Below are 18,308 nucleotides of genomic sequence, written 5' to 3'. Positions count from 1 at the left end.
TATGTCTCGTAATTTATTTCGCGGTGTGTCCCCATTTCACCGTGTTATGTCTCGTAAATTATTTCGCGGTATGTCCCCATTTCACCGTGCTATGTCTCGTAATTTATTTCGCGGTGTGTCCCCATTTCACCGTGTTATGTCTCGTAAATTATTTCGCGGTGTGTCCCCATTTCACCGTGTTATGTCTATTAATTTATTTCGCGGTGTGTCCCCTCTTCACCGTGCTATGTCTCGTAATTTATTTCGCGGTATGTCCCCTCTCCACCGTGCTATTTCTCGTAATTTATTTCGCGGTATGTCTCCCTCTCCACCGTGTTATGTCTCGTAATTTACTTCGCGGTGTGTCCCCTCCCCTCTTCACCGTATTATGTCTCGTAAATTATTTCGCGGTATGTCCCCTCTTCACCGTGTTATGTCTCGTAATTTATTTCGCGGTGTGTCCCCTCTTCACCGTGTTATGTCTCGTAATGTATTTCGCAGTATATCCCCCTCTTCACCGTGTTACGTCTCGTAATTTATTTCGCGGCGTGTTCCCTCTTCACCGTGTTATGTCTCGTAATGTATTTCACAGTATGTGTCTCCCTCTCCACCGTGTTATGTCTCGTAATTTATTTCGCGGTACGTCTCCCTCTCCACCGTGTTATTTCTCGTAATTTATTTCGCGGTGTGTCCCCATTTCACCGTGTTATGTCTATTAATTTATTTCGCGGTGTGTCCCCCCTTCACCGTGCTATGTCTCGTAATTTATTTCGCCGTGTGTCCCCATTTCACCGTGTTATGTCTCGTGAATTATTTCGCGGTATGTCCCCATTTCACCGTGCTATGTCTCGTAATTTATTTCGCAGTGTGTCCCCATTTCACCGTGTTATGTCTCGTAAGTTATTTCGCGGTGTGTCCCCATTTCACCGTGTTATGTCTCGTAAATTATTTCGCGGTATGTCCCCCCTTCACCGTGTTATGTCTCGTAATTTATTTCGCGGTATGTCTCCCTCTCCTCCGTGTTATGTCTCGTAATTTACTTCGCGGTGTGTCCCCTCCCCTCTTCACCGTATTATGTCTCGTAAATTATTTTGCGGTATGTCCCCTCTTCACCGTGTTATGTCTCGTAATTTATTTCGCGGAGAGTCCCCTCTTCACCGTGTTATGTCTCGTAATTTATTTCGCGGTGGGTCCCCTCTTCACCGTGTTATGTCTCGTAATGTATTTCGCAGTATGCCCCCCTCTTCACCGTGTTACGTCTCGTAATTTATTTCGCGGCGTGTCCCCATTTCACCGTGTTATGTTAATAATACCTTTTTACTTTAAGGTATGTTCCCTCTTCACCGTGTAATATCCCCAAATGTTCTTAGTGGTACGTTTTCTCTCTCAGTGGAACGTCCACTAAGCCACCTTGTGGTACATCACCTTGCTCCGCTGTTTGCCCCGTTATTTACCCCGAGGTGCAGGTGAAATAAAACAATAAATACCTCACACTAAGCCAGTTTAGGGAAAATGAGAGAACAATGTTTTCTAATAATTCGACAGGTATCAATAAACACATAAATAAATAAATATACAACATTTGATATAGCGCCCTATCTAGCTAACATAAGCCACTCTAAAGCGCTTTACAGTACATAGATATACAGTCAATACAATTAGCATCTATATTAATCAATACAATATTGAGGAATTCGCAGAAGCTGCCTTACCAGTCGCTAACTTCTAGTTCTATGCCACCTGGGTAATTTCTCCCTATGTGTGTATGCCTGTGTGTGTGTGTGCTGGAGATGTATTGTGTTTTGTTTGTAGTGGGACCGTGCTTCCAACGGTATCATTTATAGTGCCACCTCACTTGAATGCTATAGCACAGATACCGCAACACCCACCCACCCAGACCATTTTATACTCCAGTTGTGTTGGCAGGAGGAAAACAATTCTCTGAATATTCCATGCGTACGGCGACTTTGGGGATCGAACCCCGGCCGTCTGCTTGGAAGGCCGGAGTGTTAACCACTCGACCAATCCGCCCATACACTCACCAGATAAGATATTAGACACAGCATTTTAGTCAGTTTTATTTCATGATAGTTTTTATGCATTCTAGAAGGTGTTTTTTTCATATAATACTATCAATCATCTTATCATGGATATTTGTGGTAAAGTTTTCATACAAACGAACCAAGAAAAAATATGACGTTATGGTAGATTATTTAGAAAAGTGTACAGTGGCCATGATGTCATTTTCATATTATCATCTATACAATAATACTCTAATGCATCTAGTGTCATATAATGCTGAACTTATTTAAGTAGCATTGACTGAACTTAGATAATGAGGTCAGATATGAAGTAAGTGTAATATATACCTTTGTTTTATAATCAATAACAGAAGTACGGTAATATAGAGGTATAAATCGATCATCACCTGTGTCCAGTAAATAGGTTTATCTTTGGTACCAATACACCGGAAAATAATAGCGTCATAATTGAATGAATCACCTTTTTATATGATTAGAGGGCGATTTGTTGGTCGAGTTTATGTCCCTATTCGACGGTCTGCTACTTGGCTAAACAGTACCTGCGCACCGTGTATTCGTTGTAATTGCGCTGTCACGCTTCGCTGACTTTCCGCTCTACCTGTGTATAGTCTATAAATGGAATCGCCCTATGAACCGGTGCATAGATTTCTCGCCCAGGTGAAAAAAAAGAATTTCACAGTCTGACATGGAGAATAGTGGACACACAGGGCACAAGTGAGGTTGTTACTTGCCCCGAATCAGTTTAAATATGACAGCAGCATTGCTCATTACATTCCCTATCTCGGAAACTGTACGTACTTGTGGGTATTGACTCGACAATTTACCTGTGGGAACATTACAAAGGTAGGACGACCGTCGTTCAGGTAGAACCTGTGTATATGTGTATATAGAGCTAGGTATTTCTGTTTACACTAGAACTCAGAAGGAGGAGAGTCTTCCGAAATATGGTCTAGTGTGTTTGAAACCAGATATTTCGGCCAGTAAGCTATACATGTGGAGCTTTACTCGGATTAATCTTCATCCGTAGCGAGTGTGTATTTGTGAAGATTACAGTTTTTTTGTTGAGATCAGAAATAATGGCGACTGCCTCAGATGACAGGCGTGCGGCGGAGAGAGGGTACCAGAGTCTCTCCTCTCTGTTCCGACCCCTCCCCAACAGTTCCAACGACTGTCACAGATGCAGCAAAAAGGTATACATGCAAGAGAAAGTCGGTCCGGTCCACGATGTAGTATTTCACAAGAATTGTTTCAAATGTGTTGTGTGTGGCCAGTTTCTAAATATCCGGAGTTACTGGTCCAACCCTACAGATTCGGGAGACAAGGAGGTGTATTGTAATACCCATGCTCCCCGAATAGGGGCACCCAAGATGGGACCCGGGGCCTTGGGAATTAAGAGCGCCGTCGATGCCCAAAAAGGTTATCAGAAAATGTCCAAAAAGTTGAAGCCGGAAGTCCGTGAAGCTGGGACGGTACGCATCCCTAGTTATGGGATGCAGGCTGTCGAGGTACAAAGGGCCGTATCAGTACCCAAGACACAGAGAGTGACCTCGCCTAATCAGGCAGGGCCACAGTTCGGCAAAGACGCCCTCCACATCAAAGGACCAATCGACGCCCAGTTGCTGATGAGGGGCAACCACATACTACACGAAAAGCATCACTACCCTCCCAACATAGTAAGTATGATAATAAAATAAACTTGTGTACGAAGAATGGTAAGATCCAATTTTCCAAATCACGGACACTTGACGTAGCAAATAACACCAGGGATAGGTAAACCTTTCAAAATACTGCCCCCCCCCCCCCCCCCCCCCCCCCCCCCCTAACTATGTGTATATTACAACATAAACCACAGGCAGGACAGCTCTGTTTTCACTTTTGATCTCTTTATTTGATTCGGTTTTTTGTCTGAACGTCAAGCAGTCAAGTGCCTTTACTAAAAAGCCCGATATTGATAGTATCGACCCTAAAGAGGGTACACAATACAGTTATGATGCATATTCAGTTAAATATGAATGTTCACCATACGTAATGTAGATATTTCAGCCAGATTTGAGCCAGAAAGAAGTAAAGCAAACATACGTCGAAATTGGATAATTACAGAATTAGAATAGTAGACTTCCAAACCTCTCCAAACGTGTATTGTTATTGCATATGATATGTATCCCGTATACAGCCTCACTTACGTCCGTATAGTCAGTGAACTGGAGTGTGTCGGCATGAACACGGATGGATGAACGTTGAATCATCCTACATCTCGTGTCTATTTATAAGACATTTTGTATTGCTGGCTAGTTGGACGGGTATGATTTCAGAACATAACCGTTTACGTCGTGTTCAATTTCATAGGTATACAAAGACATTGTAAAGGGTGTACACTCGGTTTCTGAAGGCAAGAGAACCTAAATAGGTGTTTTTGTCCCGTTTAACTATTCAGTGTGATTACTTGGACAATAACTGCTAGAGTCAGTACCCTGTTAGCACTGCCTGCGTAATCTGAGGATAATCTGCGGACTATGTATTGTCAGCACCGTAATTTAGTTTATAACGAACAACTGGACTTGAGGGTGTGTTTTAAAAGCGTGTGAATTAGCATTTTAACACCAGTTTACACCGACCTACACCCCTGCAATTGGTGATAATTCATTCAACACCCACCTGAAATATCATGAGAGTGGTGTATACATGGATTTTACCAAAGCTGAATACCCCACACTGTAGGCTGGCTATTCGGAACGGCACCACTTACTATATGTGTCAACATTCTTGAGCTCTTAAACTAATATCCATGAACTTATTGACTTGAGGAAATATCGATCTGCGTAAGAACAACAATACATCTATGAACCGATAAGGTCCATCTCCATGTCTGAACAATAATCCTGTGAAAATGTTCATGAACCAATGACAACGAATCAGCAGCTTGTTTCGTTGAAGAGTTACAGTAGACGTTTTTAAAAAGTTGCGAGACGCACGCATTACAATGTAGGACTGAGACAATGGCCAATGAATCTGTCGCTATTGAGTTCATACGTTATGAAGTGGACTTGTGGGCACATGCTTGAATCTTCGACCATAGATTAGACATAATCCTGACCAAGCTAGCTACATACCTGAACTTATTAAACCTACAATAGACAGCTTACTCCCGAATCACTGGGATTTAAAGATAGGTGACCTTGGCCTAGCGGAGTGCATTCTCCCGCTAAATAGACAAGTCGTGTCTACTGCAAACGTATAGGTCATGTACATTTCAGACTCGCAGTACGACAGAAAGGAACTGTCGAAGGTTTCATGTTTAAAACTGAAGTTATGACGTAGAACGCATCTATTGTGTATCTTGTTGTCATGTTTTATTCATCCATGTCGGATATCGATCGTACTCCATGCACACACACGCCTACAATAGGCGGATGGCTAGGCTCATTTGGAGTAAAACAATATCACACGGGGAGAAAGAACTTTAAAATGTATGCAATAAAAAGCTAAAGTGCGATTGTCTTGCGGTATAATGCCAATTATGAAACATTTGACAACAAAAATACATGTCTTTCTGGAATCCTAATTATGGAATTTTGTAAAACTGTACAGTGGCAATGTATGAACATTGGTAATTTGAACTGTATATTGTAATAGGGATTGTACAGCGGTGTTATATACTGAACAGTGGTAAATATACAGAACGGTGATAATATATACTGTACAGTGGTAATATATACTGTACAGTGATAAGATATACTATACAGTGATACTATATACTGAACAGTGATAATATATACTGTACAGTGGTAATATATACTGTACAGTGGTAATATATACTATACAGTGGTAATATATACTATACAGTGGTAATATATACTATGCAGTGGTAATATATACTGTACAGTGGTAATATTTACTGTACAGTGGTAACTATTCTAAACTGATAATATATACTAAAAAGTGGTAAATATACTGTACAGTGATAATATATACTGTACAGTGGTAATATATACTATACAGTGATACTTTATACTAAAAAATGGTAAATATACTGAACAGTGATAATATATACTGTACAGTGATAATATATACTGTACGGTGATAATATATACTAAATAGTGGTAAAGATACTGAACAGTGATAATATATACTATACAGTGGTAATATATACAGAACAGTGATAATATATACTGTACAGTGGTAATATATACTGTACAGTGGTAATATATACTATACAGTGGTAACTATTCTAAACTGATAATATATACTAAAAAGTGGTAAATATACTCTACGGTGATAATATATACTAAAAAGTGGTAAATATTCTTAACAGTGATAATATATACTGTACAATGGTAATACATACTGTACAGTGGTAATATACAGTTATAGAAGGGGTATGAGGGAAATAGCACATTTATGGTCCCCCGAGGTGAAAAACTATTTCCCAAGGCGGCGAAGCCGTCGAGGGGAATAGTTTTTCATCAAGGATGACCATAAATTTGCTATTTCCCGAATTACCCATTCTATAACTGTTTTATTATAACGAAACAAATTATTCACCCAGTAAAGGCAATTTAACAAATGAATTTATTTATTCATTTGCTTTTACAATTTCAAAGACTGAAAGAGAAAAAATACAATTGGAAGTACTGTATGCATCGTCGTTGATGATATCTTCATTTCCTACCATATCAAGATCTAGTTCTATCCACTTTTTTTAAAAAAAAGAGCTTGCATGATCCTACTCGTCGACGCTTCCGGCATAATAATATATACTGTACAGTGGTAATATAAACTGTACAGTGGTAATATATACTATACAGTGGCCTAGTTAAATATACTGTACTGTTGTACGATGAACCTTACATTGATAATAGATAGTAGAATGGTAAAATTGGTTGTATAAGTTAGCGCCGTAAAATTGTGGACAAGTACACTTTATACATTAGTTTGAATGTGGAGTACACATTGAGTGTGGGAGTGTGGAGTACACATTGAGTGTGGAAATATGATTTGTCATGGTTAATACTCTCTTGATTTCGACTGATAAGGAACTCATTTATCATATCACAATGTCCCCGCCCGTATAATTTAACACCCGATCTGCGTAGCGATCTGGTAACACCATCCACATTCTCACTGCCACCATCTCCTAAATACGCCCCAAGAAACCACACAAATACTAGTACCCCAAACACCAAAACACAAATACCCCAAACAAAAATAACTGATATTGAAATATGCAGTTCAGGTATGTTACCTATATTCTTCAACTTCTGAAATTGTCAAAGTATGTTTCGCTTTGCACTACTGTCCCCGCATCAAATTCAATCATTTCAAATTTAATTCCCCGATGTTCATTTCCAAATCCTTTTGATAAAAGTTATGATACAATGAAACTAAAGTTTGTGATGCATCCAAAACCTCGGCCATTTTTTTGTATTGTATAATTTTCTACAATTTATGTTAGTTTGAGCCAATGCTTTTTTTTTTATTACAGTTCCAAAAGACATATAGTCATACTTCCAAAAGACATATAGTCATACTTCCAAAAGACAGTCTCCGTTTCACAGTAAAAGTTTTTTGGCCATTATTGCCAATGAAAACGTGATACCTGTATCGCTCGATAAATGCATTCGATGAAAGTATTTAATTACAGACCTCTTTCCCTGTCCTTTTGTGAAAAAAACCCTCGTGTTTTCGTCGATAAGTTGNCCCCCCCCTTATGAGCCCGTTTCCCACCCCACCCAATCCCCAAACACGAACACAAGTGTAGAGGAACTGGACAGGGTCGATCGTCGGCGACCAGTTAGCTCGGTAGAGCGTTCATCCGAGTTCGAGGGTCCTGGGTTCGAGTCCAGGTCTGGCTGTAGATTTTCCCTTTTTACACAAATAACGCCAATATATTGTCGTCATAATAATAAACAGGCGACAAATGATTTCGTTATGACGTCCAATCAAAACATACCGACAATCAGTCCATTGACTTAATAAAGTCTTTATTGATTTATACATCCAATAAAATATGATTTATGTTGGAGTCATTGATGATTGACCATATTAAGTCGTTCGGGACATACTCGATGGTTTCCCGTAATTATCACGCAGATCTAATGCTTTTGTCAGATTTCAATGACATTTAGTAGAAAAACATTGACTGTTTTGAACGGCCGATTCCTTATTTACCACAATGTGTCTGAATTTAAGAAAAACGTTATCAATGAAAGCTCAGTTATGATTGTCAACACACAATATCGCCTTTGCTAGCCATAGTGTCCAGTACAGAGGCCACTACTGTTGCTAACGGTAGTTTATTGTAAACTGTTTGCTTACTTCCAATTTACACGTGATCTTACCTGACCTCTGGAGTGTGATGTGGTTTACCCTTATCTATTTCATGTAGTCCCGATATGTATTTGATCTTACGTCTACTGTCAACATTTCGCCGACCTGTCTGGTTTCTAGGCAGACCTCGTGCATCAGTGTAAGGGATCGTCGGTAGCTTGGACAACCATTGGCCAGGGCCGCCATCTTGTATACTTTTTATTTTGAAATTGATTGCTTGAAGAGAATTTGTGAGATTGTTATCTGTCCATTACACAGCGTTTAGTAAAAGTGTATCCTGGTGTGAAGACGTCACTGAAATAGACTTTGAAGCGTTTCCAACATAATTCGACCTTGAACTTTGACATCCCGTTCAGGCTTTACAGTTATGTATTTTATCACACCGTTTATGAATGTAAACTATTTGTATATTATATTCTTATTCATATCTTTGTTATTATACCGGAAGTTTAAATTCAGTAAACGTCGGTTCCGCTTCAAAACCGGAAGTTGTATCGGGTTGCCCCTTTTTTTGGTAAACGATATTTTTTTTTTCTTCAAAATACGAAAGGCCTTAAGTTATTCTGCCAACCGTTAGTTTTCTACAGGAGTGATACCGGCCCGACGGACATCTTGTTTTAGTGGAGCTCGGGACGTCTTTCCTGTCAAATTGGTGTTTTCTCAGTTCCTGTTTTCTTTAAGGTTTGGATTTTGTCCTTTGATATTGACGGCGAGGTTTATTGTAGAACATCCGCCATTTCATTGGACGTACACATTTACCTCATTACCTGTCTACGTATTAGCACACCCGTACTATTGATTATACACTGTATATAAGATATAGAAGTTTTCCTACATACGACTATTTTAACATTACGTATTGACAGACTTCAGCATAATTTGCCTAGGACACCTGTAGCATTGTTGTTGTTTTCCAATCAACTGAGTTTTAATGCGTGTTATATATACAAGAAGACATTTTAACTGATAATTGTACAATAACAAAGAAAACCAACATTACGACATTTGCGTGAATATAAATTTTACATATGTCTTAAATTGAGTTTAGTAATAGATTATATTTCCGATAACGCCATATGTGTTGCGTTGATGATAAAGATCTGCTTTCGTGTTACCTTTTAAATCTCATTCAATTAAAAAATACTCAACCAAACCATCATTTATATAGTTATCGCGCCGCTGAGGGATCTTTAAGGAGGGTTTTATCGCAGTTGTGATTTTTGTGCCTACGAAACTCTTTTGATTTTCTTGTCGATGATGGCATGTTCATTTAAGATAATTTAACGTTTGATGATGTCCAAAGGAAATGACCGACACTTCGGCTTGAAATCTGATGTCTAATATACCTAGGACCTGTTCGTTTATGCGGAACAACCGGGTATAAATCCTGGCGGACCTGCAAATGTTCATGCAGGCATTGCAATGCTTTGTCAAGGCTCGCTTGCAAGCAGCATCAGGTCCGACATTATTTATTAAACGAAAACGGCCCTAGTGAGTGGCTCCAGAATCGCCGTCCTAGCACAGGTGCTTGCCTCGTCTGTCAATACACTCATACTATTCATATTATATATGAATATTATGGGTGTATTGACAGAAAAAGGCTAGTACCTGTGGTCCTAACTTGCACGAGATGTTAATTTTAGACAATGCGTACGTTTGCCTAGTGACGCCATCTTCGAAATCGGAGAGTTCCGATCTCAAATTACATATCTCCTCTCCGACAACGGGTACAGAGAGGATAAGTGTTCGAGAGTGGAACTCTGGATTTCAAATTCAAAGATGGCGTCACGCAGATTCGTTGACGTCAATATGCTTTCTGCTTGGGGATGCAGCCAATGAAACCAGTAGGGCAATTGAATTGGCCGGTGACAGCGAGGTAATCCTGAAACAATAGTCAAGTGGAACTATCTTCAAAACGTCATTATATTCACTGGCGTCAAGGTATGCGACCTCCGAATTTGGGGAAAGACAACAGAATACCAAATAGTTAACAAAACTGTACGTCAAACTCAAAATGGATAAAACTAAAGCAAATACGAACAAAATGGAATATTAACATGGCGACCATTGAACCAGTCCAAGGAGAATAAGACAAGGTGTTAAACCGATTTCAGCCATGCAGTCGTTCACGTCCGTTTTGAATGCGTGTGAAGGGTGTTAAAGCATACGTGATACGCCATAAGATAATATCGGGTCTATGTTAATACATATGACCAAGTGAATTGATATATCTTAAAAGTGTTACATAGATGCAGTTTGTGTCAATGTGTTGTTTTTTTGTTCGATGAAGTCCTCGTTCATCTAATTATATATTCATCAGTTTTAGAAAGAAGTTTTTATCCAACCTTGATAGGACCACAGTGGCTAGAAACATACTATACGATTACTATGGTAATTATATATATATCACAACGTTGGTATGACCATTACAAATAGTTCAGCCCCCTTTGCGTAAGATATCCTTGTTAGACCTGGATTGAGACGTCAAGGTCCAGCTGTTTACAAATAAAAAGCACACTTAAATACTCGTTATGTATGATATTTAAAGTAGACAAACTTCAAAATAGAAATCGTGACTTGATAATTTATATCTACACGACGTGTTTCAAGATTCACAAAGGTGAATTTATTGGCGCATCAGTATCCATGGTAATGCATTTGTCTTGTGATCAGATGGCGTGCAAATGCGTCCGTTTTGGTTAAGCTGCATACTTTTGTATTAAAGCCGCATAATTGGTCTATTTGTGATGTTTTTGACCTCAGATCTCAAAAGAGAAAATTATTACAAAATAACTCTAAAGTTATTGGCTTTCTTCAATTTTCATGTAAACGCATAGAGTCTCTGTGATACGGACATGAAACAAAAGAAACTAATTGTATAATCATATGGAAGCTTGCGGTACTTTTTTAAGTATATATGCCTTTGAGGACAATTTTATCCTGTTTTACGAGTATTTCATCTGTGATGTTTACGTCACGTTTTGTTTGTAGCTTCAGCATTCCGATACTATATCGATGTCACGCGCGTGTCGTCGAGTTACAGGTGCGCTGGACCGTTACACCACTAACTGGCAATATTAGCCTCAGGTAGGACAGATTAATGTGTCACGCAATAATCTCCTGATAACAAGCCTGACCCACGGTCGGTCAAAAACACAGTGGTCTTGTGAACTGTTGGTCTGGAATTATGTTATATTGGAAATTTGTGACGATCCCGATAGCTAGTTTTACTTCTCGTCGCTGTATATTAAATGCATGACAGGAGGGTTTAAAAGCCAACTGTTTGAGCAGAAATATGTATTGATATGTTCGAGTCCTGGCACCAGGTGCTGTGGCTTACGTGTTATTGATACAAACCCCTGTCTCCGCAGTCTTATCCAGTCTGCTACAAATATAGTAATTCGGTATTAAAGATGCTGAAGTAATGAGGATTGAGTGTTTGGTGGTATTTCACATGAAACTTTAGTATAAATCGACGATGAAATACTTGGTTTTTGATCGATTGCACTTATCGATTTCTACAGCCTGACAAGAATGTATCACAGGTGCTTGCCTCGACGGTCAATACACCCCATAATATAATATTATAGGTGTATTGACAAACGAAGCTAGTACCCGTGAAAGCAAGTAGTCGTGGCACTCAACGTTAATTTTATCCCCATAAATGTCCCGAAACGACCTTCACAACAATGAAGCCCTACATACCTCCGGTGACAATATGAATAATTCATTGTTAGGAACAACACTGTATAATTAACAGAGAAAGCGATACATATGTCAACGTAATGTGTTTTATTGATTACGGAACAAAATACTCTATTACATATTGAAGTTCTCATCTGTGTCCTTATCTGAATAAAGCGCACAAGAGACATCAAAATATCTAGTGCTGGACCAATCATAAAGAGCCGAGCACTTCCCTTTTCTCGTTCTACCCTATTTACGCCTTACCGAGTATGACCTTACCTTGCGTCGATATCTATAGGATACGAGGCAATTTGTAGACCTTGTATTTATTACTTTATGTATAGAATGTCTTGTGAAACTATTAACAAAAGCGCATAGCACAACAAGTCATGTGAATAAGCGGCGGCTTTCAAGTCATGTTGGTCACTTTTTAATTATAAAACCACGTAGACATGAAGGATACAAGATGTTTAATATAACGGAAAGTAAAGAAATTTCTTGTTCTGAGGACCCCTGTACAAATACCGGAAACTGTAACTAAGTATACATACAATCCACATATTATCCATGTCTTGATTAACTTTGCAAATCTGTATTGAAAGTAATGGAAAGGAAATTTGTTCTTGGTCTGCAACAAAAGAAGATATTTGCTTGATCGTGGTTAAAACAAAAGGTCAGCTCCAAGATTAGTGTATATATTGCTCTACTACATTTTATACAGTAACCCACATACATTTCATACATTTCCGGTTGCTATACAGTCGCCTACATGCATTTCTGGTTGCTATACAGTAGTATTTATGCATTTCCGGTTGTCATACAGTATCAAACATACATTTCCGGTTGTTATACAGTAGCATAAATACCTTTCCGGTTGTAATACAATAGCTTTCATACATTACTGGTTGCTAAACAGTAGTATTTATACATTTCTGGTTGCCATACAGTAGTATTCATACATTTCTGGTTGCTATACAGTAGTATTCATACATTTCTGGTTGCTATACAGTAGTATTTATACATTTCTGGTTGCTATACATTAGTATTCATACATTTCTGGTTGCTATACAGTAGTATTTATACATTTCCGGTTGCTATACATTAGTATTCATACATTTCTGGTTGCTATACAGTAGTATTTATACATTTCTGGTTGCTATACATTAGTATTCATACATTTCTGGTTGCTATACAGTAGTATTTATACATTTCTGGTTGCTATACATTAGTATTCATACATTTCTGGTTGCTATACAGTAGTATTTATACATTTCTGGTTGCTATACATTAGTATTCATACATTTCTGGTTGCTATACAGTAGTATTTATACATTTCTGGTTGCTATACATTAGTATTCATACATTTCTGGTTGCTATACAGTAGTATTCACACATTTCTGGTTGCTATACAGTAGTATTCATACATTTCTGGTTGCTATACAGTAGTATTTATATATTTCTGGTTGCTATACAGTAATATTTATACATTTCCGGTTGCTAAACAGTAGTATTTATACATTTCAGGTTGCTAAACAGTAGTATTTATACATTTCCGTTTGCTAAACAGTAGTATTTATATATTTCTGGTTGCTATACAGTAGTATTTATACATTTCCGGTTGTTATACAGTAGTATTTATATATTTCTGGTTGCTATACAGTAGTATTCAAACATTTCTGGTTGCTATACAGTAGTATTCATACATTTCTGGTTGCTATACAGTAGTATTTATATATTTCTGGTTGCTATACAGTAGTATTTATTATTTCTGGTTGCTATTCAGTAGTATTCATAAGTTTCCGGCTGTTATACAGTATAAAAGATATATTTCCGGTTGTTTTGCAGTAACATACATTCATATCCGGTTGTTATACACTATAACGTAAATAAATTCTTATTGTTACACCTGAGCTTATTTATACTTCCGCAAATCTACATACATTTTTAGCAGTTACACTGTTACACAGTTACACAGTTACATGTATATATTCATTCACGGTATTATAAAGTAACCAATTTTACTTCCGTCAGTCTTCATACACTTCCGGTTATACCAAACTGAATTTCGTCTCGGATTCATTTCATTTCAATGTTATGTTCAAAAATGTTAGATCGGCCGATAAACCTTGAACCAACTTGCTGATAAGGGACTCGGTTAACCAGCTAGCGTGTTAAAAGCAGTCTGATTGCGGATGTGATTAAAATTGCAAATTCTTGGTCCCGATCCAAATTTGGAAATAACACAATCTAGACGCCCATCGGATTACTATAAAGTGTTTGATAGTGCAACATTTCGACTTATTTTTTAATGTTACGGTCTCTAAGCAGCTGCATATGTTAAGCACACTGCGCACTTTGGAAAAAGTGCTGATTTCTTAACACAAATATTCTAGGAGGTATATAAGTATTGACAATGTGTATTTAAGTCCATTGGTCGATGAATAATTTACGAATTTCGGGAAGAGCTTGGGTATTGCACTAGGTAATATTTTACCAGTACATGTAGGCGTTTCGGCTTGCTTACAATGTTGTGGGCGTTGGTGAGAAACGTCACCGGGATATCAGTATATAAAAGCCTGATGAGTTTCAGGATATTTGACCTTCACTTGCTCATCTTTTCAACTTCACGAACCAGTTTGGCAAGTTTAAACCTTATTCAGTTTACTTTTTATCCAGGTACCGAGTTATGTGTTATTTGACATACAATTACACTGACGGGAAATAAATAAATACAATTTAAAGTCCATTCTATTTATCTGCACGCTCACATTTATACGGCAATTCGTTGGCAACGTGATAATAGACAAACCACACACGTGTTAATCTGTCGTCTCGCGTTGCATCAGTGCATTGCATGTATAAATGTATTTCACGAGGTTTTATTTTGGCTACAGAGTATTAATGTATTATGATATATTGTATTATAATTCTTATAGTGTGAAATACAACTCATGACACACAAACTGGCTGCATCACTGTAGTAAGATTATGTATGTAAATAAACAGAAAAAGTAATCAGCAAACCATCGATATAATGCCCCTCTTTTCATTTGCCACCTCGGTTACCGCCAAGATCTGTCAATGTCCCTTTGTCTTTTTTTCTTACGAATGACTTCGATTTCGATTTCCCTCAATTTATCGTCTACCCGCTTTATAGCGCCGAATTTCTCTGGACAACTGGTGGCAGTACGGAGAGGATTTACTGTACAATAATTTCTGAATCGGAATATACTGGCCAGTTCTATTGGTTTTACAGAAAAGACTTAGATGTAAGCTCTGGATTCTAAAAGAAAACTATAATTCTTAATCTGAGAAGCTAAAATTAACTTAATATCATTGAAAGATTCTTGCAAAAAAAATGCTTCGTTTTTAACAACTTAGCAGATTTTCTCCTATAAAGTCAAAACTTCCTTAGAGTAACTTAACGTTTACTTGTTATTTCATTATATTCAGTCAGTTTCTAAATCATATAACAATCTAAATACTACCGTCTAAATCCAAAGTTAGTGTAATGAACTTCTTTTACCAGAAGAGATTTATGATTATATTGTTTTGAGATATTTTAGAAAACTTACGGTCCTAGATGAAAATATAAACCAATTCTTTGGATATTATTATGATTCATTATTTGAAGCAAGTTTACATAGACTTGCTAGTATATGATTGAGGCGCTTGATAAACCGACTACCATAGAATTGGTGGCTATTGTAAACAGGTAAATATTGGGACGGTCATCTCTTGGTGTGAGAAATATCGATTCCTGTTCATCAGCGGATGTCTTGGTGTGGGAAATATCCAATCCTGTTCATCATCAGATGTCTTGGTGTGGGAAATATAAACTTCCCGTTCATTAGCGGATGTCTTGGTGTAGGAAATATCGATTCCTGCTCATCATCAGATGTCTTGGTGTGGGAAATATCGACTTCCTGTTCATCATCAGATGTCTTGGTGTGGAAAATATCGACTTCCCGTTCATCATCAGATGTCTTGATGTGGGAAATATCGATTCCTGTTCATCAGCGGATGTCTTGGTGTGGGAAATATCGACTTCCCGTTCATCATCGGGTGTCTTGGTGTGGGAAATATCGACTTCCTGTTCCTCAGCGGATGTCTTGGTGTGGGAAATATCGACTGCCAGATCATCAGGGGATGTCTCGATGTAGGAATTATCAACTTCCTGTTCATAAGGGAATGTCTCGGTGTAGAAAATTATGTTTCTATAGCTTGTTGATGGTTCTCAGCTTATAATGTCAGCTGAAAGTTTCTAAACGCCCCCCCCCCCCCCCCCCCCCCCCCACACACACCTACTTTTTGTCGTGTTTGTGAACGTAAATCAAAATATTCATAGTTTAACAAAACATCGAATGTTTCTTTCAAAACTGCGTCATATTCATAAACATGTTGTTATTGAGTATAGCTGATAAAAAATCCATTCGTTACTACGATGAAACGTGACAATTAATGCACCGTTACATTTCACTTAACACAGGGGCCTCGGCGAAACGATCGATAAAACTTGAGACATCAGACAGCCAGTTTCAATTAAATGCTTCAAAAAAGAAAGCAGTTTAAGGACAGGTTATAAAGTATGTGTTGGTTTTTTTGTAACCTGTGACCCAACTGACAATCTATCTGAGGTAACGATACAACTGTCAATCAACATTCCGGGCTGGAAACCCCGTTGCGGTATACGGTCCGGTGATTAGTATGTCAATGGTGTGTATAGGTCACGTGGCAATGCAAAAAAGAACCTTGTCATCTGTCACTTGTGCATAGGTTTTTTGTTCGTTATGTAATAGCTAATCAAAAAGAAATATATAGATAATGAAACGTTTGTTCATGTAAATCTGTCTCCTCTTCCAAAAAGGTAGGCGGTGTGGGCTGCCTGTTCTTGAGCATCATGAGCACAGAATTGCACATGACTACTAGTCTTGAAACAATAGCCTAGCTAGTTAAGACAGAACGGTAGGTTCTACATATCGGTGAAAGAATACCCCTGTATGATATTAAGGGCGACCAATGAGGAACCCTCCCCCGGGCAGAATCAGGGCTTTCTTTTTCTTTTGTGTCTTTTGCTAAAGATACATTCAAGAAACCAAAGTAGATGTGCTGCCCCCATCACAACCTTTCGTATCTGTCTTTTCTTTTCTTACTTTCCTACTTTTCAGAGTTGTCTCCCTTAGGCACCAGGTTTTCTATGACCTTATAGCTAATTGCGAGAATGTTACTTAAAAGTAAACCCGCTACTTCGAAACCTGTGGATAAATAGTGTGAATACGAGGGTGGATATCTATTTTGGCAGATAGATGCATGGTAACTAGTTTCAAGGAAACCTGAATCACAGGGACCTGAGAATTTGTCACAGCTATATTTGGACTTTAGAAACTAAGCTAGGTGTTCAGAGTAATTTTAAATGTTTTAGGGGTTTAGATCGAGTGTCGGTAAAAATGACACCCCAATGATTATAATGGTAAAAATGACACCCCAATGATTATAATCATTGCGGGTGTTTTACGGAAAGTCATCTAAACCCATGAAACATGTAAATTACTCTGAAACCCTTAGTTTATGTCCAAATATAGATGTAACAAATTATCAGGTCCCGGTGACCTGGATAGCAGGATAGGGAGCTATTTTGGCAGATATTTAGTTCAGAATGTGTCACTATGGTAATAGCTGGAATGGGCGGCTAAGCTGTTGCAGATCACTGCATGGAAATGCGTGTTACTGTATTAATCAAAGTTGAACAAAATGTTTCTATTGATGAACACCGGCTTGGATAGGTATGTATCAAACGATTCGGTGCCACATGCTGGCTAAATTGGTTTGATCTTCGCCTGATCAGCGTGACACAAGATCGCCATCAGCAGCCTGTATATCGATCGGGCCATTGATCCCTGCCACAACGGTAATCGATAAGTCACCGAGTGGAACGTTGAATAAACCATTTCAATATGTTGCATAATACACAGACCGAGAATTTCATGTTTAATGCTTTCGCTGAATTCTACTAATACTACTGTGTCGACAGGATCACGCTGACATGTTTATGCATTAGGGTCTATAATGAAAATTCAGCAAAGTCATGTACCTATTTCAGACCAGTTCTTTGTTGTCGAAAGGTACAAGCATGCCGACATAAAAACGTGTGAGACGACCATCGGAAATCCCGTTGTCTCGCGTACAGATCTACAGCATCATAAGTTTTCAGTTAAAAAAAAAATCAAAGAATATTGCACTATAGCGCAATGAATCAATCGGATTTTCTATTAC

The 18,308-nt window shown here is 38.2% G+C and overlaps 1 protein-coding gene across 1 annotated transcript in view; it reads left to right on the top strand.

Moving 5' to 3' along the window:
- The first annotated feature begins 2,624 nt into the window (after positions 1–2,624).
- The window catches only part of LOC110466623 (hillarin-like), a 38,215-nt gene continuing 22,531 nt past the window's right edge, over positions 2,625–18,308 (top strand). The window contains exon 1 of the mRNA XM_021523226.1: positions 2,625–3,694. Coding sequence (XP_021378901.1) covers positions 3,098–3,694 — 597 coding nt within the window. The 5' untranslated portion in view covers positions 2,625–3,097. The remainder of the gene's footprint in view (positions 3,695–18,308) is intronic.

Source organism: Mizuhopecten yessoensis, unplaced genomic scaffold (genome assembly GCF_002113885.1).
Source record: "Mizuhopecten yessoensis strain PY_sf001 unplaced genomic scaffold, ASM211388v2 scaffold11139, whole genome shotgun sequence".
Taxonomy (NCBI): Eukaryota; Metazoa; Mollusca; class Bivalvia; order Pectinida; family Pectinidae; genus Mizuhopecten; species Mizuhopecten yessoensis.
Note: the sequence above shows the minus strand (reverse complement) of the source record. Positions and strands in the feature narration are given on the sequence as shown.